Source organism: Rhipicephalus microplus, chromosome 10, assembly GCF_043290135.1.
Source record: "Rhipicephalus microplus isolate Deutch F79 chromosome 10, USDA_Rmic, whole genome shotgun sequence".
NCBI classification, from domain to species: Eukaryota; Metazoa; Arthropoda; class Arachnida; order Ixodida; family Ixodidae; genus Rhipicephalus; species Rhipicephalus microplus.
The window spans coordinates 57,527,989-57,532,627 of NC_134709.1; the positions used below are offsets into that span (position 1 = coordinate 57,527,989).

Consider the following 4,639-nt stretch of genomic DNA (forward strand, 5'->3'; position numbering starts at 1 on the left):
GTGACATCCTGCGAGTGATGTGGGTGCTCGGGACATACGTCTGCCGTAAAACAGGTGACGTGGTCGTCAATTAAGGGCCTTAGTGTGGCGACCGAAATTTCTTGGGGTAGCACTTGTTTTATGAAACCGAAATTTATAACAGGTAAATATGTTCGGTTAGAGGCCATGCTTACGACAGAGTGTGGGACAGTAATGTCACGCGCGAGGAGAACATCAGTAATCGGCGTCACGATATAATCACCGTCGAGCACGGGAGAGGGTGTTGCCAATTCGATGAATGTGAGAGCTTTAGGCGGTATCCGGAAGAAGTCAGTGGTGCACAAGCTGTTCGAGAGTTCAGGGTGAGAATCCGGGAGAACAGGAAGTTCTAGGCAGAGAGTACCGGCGGCACAATCGATAAGGGCAGAATGCGTCGATAGGAAGTCCATGCCGAAGATTAGGTCGTGGGGGCAATTTTCAAGCACCGTAAATAAAACGGGAACATGGCGGCCGGCAATACTAACACGAGCGGTACACATTCCAGTGATGGCTACAGTTCCACTATCAGCGACACGGAGGGCTTTAGTTGCTGCAGGCGTGAGGACTTTTTTGAGCAGGCGACACAGATGAGCACTCATTATAGACACTTGAGCTCCGGTATCGACTAACGCCGTCAAAGAAATACCGTCCACATACACCTCAATCAAGTTCGTATCAGTGGGGAGCGTCAATGGAGGATTTGGATCATTCGCAAGCGATGCAGCACTACCTCCCGGTTGCTGCATGATCTAGTTTTCCGTCCGAGAGGATCCACTGTTGACCGGCGACGGATAGCGGCGTGGTTGGGGCGATGGGGAACGGCGACGTTGAGGTGGCGGTGAACGAACAGTGGAGCGGCTGTTGGGGATGTCGGAAGAAGGGTACACACGACTGGGCGAATACTGACGGGAGTCCTCGTATGGTCGATTAGAGGAAAATTGGCTCCAGTTTGAGGGCGTCCAAGTGCTGCGGCAGTAGCGGGAGATATGGCCGACTCGGTGGCAGCGAAAGCAGATAGGCTTGTCGTCTGCAGTTCTCCATTCCGCCGGATTGCGGGATCGCGGAATAAAGTGTAAGTCATGGCGTGGTGCATTTGTTGTCATTGGTCTGGAGACGGGTCGGGAGACAGAGCAGGCCACAGGAAAACCAAGCTTTGCAATTTCCTGCCCCACGACGGCTTGAATAACGGAGACCGGTGGAGGCGTTTCTGCGGCGCCATGGTCGAGCGGATGTGGAGGAAATGGTGGCGGACTTGACGCCTCAAGCTCCCGTCGAACTATTCGTGCCACGCTGTCCTGCATGGGTGGTGCGGCACCGAGATCGGTGCAAGTGGATGTAACAGCCGTGTTTGGTAGCCGCGTAAATTGAGGCAGAACACAGCGGCTTTTGGCCATTTCGAAGCGACGGGATTTCTTGATAGTCACATCTACGGTCGTGACGTTATTGTGGACGAGCAAATTGAAGGCGTCGTCCGCTATGCCCTTAAGTATGTGGCCCACCTTGTCACTCTCTGTCATTTGCTCGTCGACTTTTCGGCACAACGCGAGCACATCCTGTATGTACGAGACATACGACTCTGTTGACGACTGCACACGAGCGGCGAGTTCTTTTCGCGCTTCCATTTGGCGACCGGACGGGTCCCCAAAGATGTCGCGTAGTCGCTCCTTGAAGGTATCCCAGCTGGTCAGCTCGGTCTCATGGGCGTCGAACCAAACCCGTGGGGTGCCGTCCAAGTAAAATATTACGTTGGCGAGCATCATGGTAGGGTCCCATCGGTGTGTGTGGCTAACACGCTCGTACATACGGAGCCAGTAGTCGACGTCGAGCCCAGGTTGTGCGGAGAATGTACCTGGATCACGGGGGGTGGGCATCGTCAGGTATGTAGTGGCTGGAGCTACAGATGGAGACGCTGACAGGCTGTTGTCATTGGTAGCCATGGCCGGAGACTGAATGGTGCGGCCACTGCGAAGCTTCGTGGTGAAGACGGGGAACGTTCCACCTCCACCAAATCGCCTCGTCATTACGGCGTCTCTTCTTTTCCGTAACAATATGACCCGAGACGTTGCTCAACCACCTGATGCCCTTCACTCTTCGTCTCGCATACGTGGTCCACCACCTGGGTTTTCGTCACGCGGTTTTTCAAGTGCTCCTATCGCTCACCATTCGCCTCATGAGGACGCTGCGACTTCGGTAGACGACCTAACGCTTCACGAAAATACCCTTTCAAGCCATGCTCTTTCCGAACATGTTCATTCATCACCGTGCGGTGCACACACACTGGACAGTCGAAGCAAAGCAGAAGGCTCAGACGCATCGAACGTCGCAAGCTACCATGCGCAAAAACCACTCGCAGTGAACTGCGGAGAAGCCCCTGAAGAGCTTCGTGTCCTTTCTGTGGCACCACAGACTTGCCAAAATCTGCAGTTAAAACCTAGTAATGCCACGTCACCTGTGGTATCTCCATACAGTGCTTACAGCTCCAAGAACCGAAAAAATGCAGACGTAATACATGCACCAAACCTCGCACGCAGCTGTCTGTCCGAAGCGTCCATACGGAACACCTTACCGAAGTCTTTGACGAGCATAATGATGGCACATTACCAACTATGCCCGATAAGCAAGACACCTGTTCACCATGCATCAGCTGTCTACAGGACGCGTCAAACCTCGAAGGAAATGAATGCCCGATTCCAGAAGGGGCACCACTACAGCCATCTCCTGAGCAGCACCAGCAAAGCAAGCAAAACGATTTCACAATCTCAGAAAACAACGAGAGAGACTGCAACGAGGGCATCGGCGAACGCCAAATTCAATGGAAGCGCGTACACCAGTTGAAGAACATCTAAAAATAGGATCTCCAAACCAACAAGACGTCAGACACTTTCGGACAAAGAAAAGTCGCCAGAAACGCTCCCAGCGCTTGCTATTCCGCTGACTGCAACACCACAGAAAGCGCCGAGAAAGACGCGGAAGCACTGCTTGCATACCGCAAGCACTCGGGCACTCCTTCACAGTCTGTCGAGAAGCACGCAAGCAAGAAGCATCAGGATTGCACCATCCACGGCGAAAAATACAACCCCGACGACATCCGAGCTGCCGATACAACAAGGCGTTCCAACCTTGGTCAGCCCGAACAAGAGTTCTAGCAGTACTGTCAGTATCCACGTGTATCCCGCTCTGTCCGGAACGCAACAGTCAGCCTCGCCCACCAGAGTTGTTATAGAGTTCACCGGACTGCTCCCTCGGGCTTGAAGATTTAAAGAGACTGTGGAACTCCCTCGGGACGTGATACTGCGAATTCGGACATTGTCTGTTTATTGGCTTCTTCAAATTTTGTAGGTTATAAATGGTGCCATCTTTCGGGGGGAGGGGGAATCATGTGAGGTATGAATCGATGGTTGGTAGAAGCAGAGAAGGAAGAAGAGAGAGTAGAATAAACATGGCGTATGAGCCAGGCCACGTCGCTCAGTCATCATAGTGTCACATATATATATTCATTGGAATTTCCTATTGTGCGCCTAATAAACTTCTCTGAAAAAGGTCTCGCTTTACCGATCTTTTTCTATTCATTGCTACAGTAACGTGAATCAGTGTCACAGAGTGAACACGGACTTTTCGTTTCAGAATGTCCACAGGTGACCGACAACAAGACTGTTTTGCTGCTTTCGACGTTCAGTAGCATTGCCTGCGATGACGCAGTCCCCAGCACAAGCCGTGCAGACCAGGCAGGTGCGTCCACGGGAAACAGCGCAAGGTAAGGGCAGAGTGTGAAATGCTGTCATCATGAATGTTGCTGAACTGAAAGGAATCGCATCTAGTATCTATGGTTTAAATATGGCTCAGCCGAAGAACTCGCATGTACACTAAGTGGTGGCGGAGGCAGCTCCCAGCTAGAACAGAGCAGGATGACGACAAGCCTGAGGGCTGCTTTTGCGCGTCGCAGGGCAGAAGTCCGGTCACGCATGTGGCCATGTCTGGTCTTGTTGGGCCCCATGGTCTTGCTGAAGGCTTTGGCACACCGCCAGCTCTGAACAGGCAGATATACTCTTAGCCAAAAAAAAAAATCCGCATCAGTAACGATTGCCTACATAACGTGCTCTTGTGTCCGAAACGGAAACATCAGCTACTAAGATCATGCATACTCATGAAAAACGTTTCAAAACTATCCTATTACTTTCTAAACAGTGCTCAATAACGGATGCATAGTGTACTAAAGTGACGCAGTGTATCGCCAATTTATTGGTAGGGCTTTTTTCTGTGAAGTGGCATATTAGCTGCATTTTTTCGCAATGGTACCATTAATTTCCTGGCAACTAATTCTTCTTCCTGTAAGTACACTTAATTGGAATCTTGCTTTTGTGGCTTCTTCCTCCTAATTATTATATTTGTACGTACAGTGTTCGCCTGCCGTGCAAAAACTTTGGAGTGGCCAGGTCTACGTAAGTCTTGCCGTGATTCGCAACCAAAGAATGTCCAAGGAGCGTTTTAGAGATACCGGAAATCGATAGAAATTTTCAACCTCACAACAGATACACGGAGTATCAATAGGCCCAGAATATTCTTCGTTGTGCAGTGCGGAAACTTGTCTTCAATGCGGTGCAGGCATACACTTTCATTCTCT

At 51.0% G+C, this 4,639-nt stretch overlaps 1 protein-coding gene across 1 annotated transcript in view; it reads left to right on the plus strand.

Annotated features, from left to right (window-relative positions):
• The window catches only part of LOC142774259 (uncharacterized), a 26,650-nt gene extending 22,581 nt beyond the window's left edge, over nucleotides 1-4,069 (plus strand). Inside the window, exons 4-5 of the mRNA XM_075874649.1 lie at nucleotides 3,643-3,772; nucleotides 3,862-4,069. Coding sequence (XP_075730764.1) covers nucleotides 3,643-3,772; nucleotides 3,862-4,069 — 338 coding nt within the window. The remainder of the gene's footprint in view (nucleotides 1-3,642; nucleotides 3,773-3,861) is intronic.
• Nucleotides 4,070-4,639: the final 570 nt, after the last annotated feature.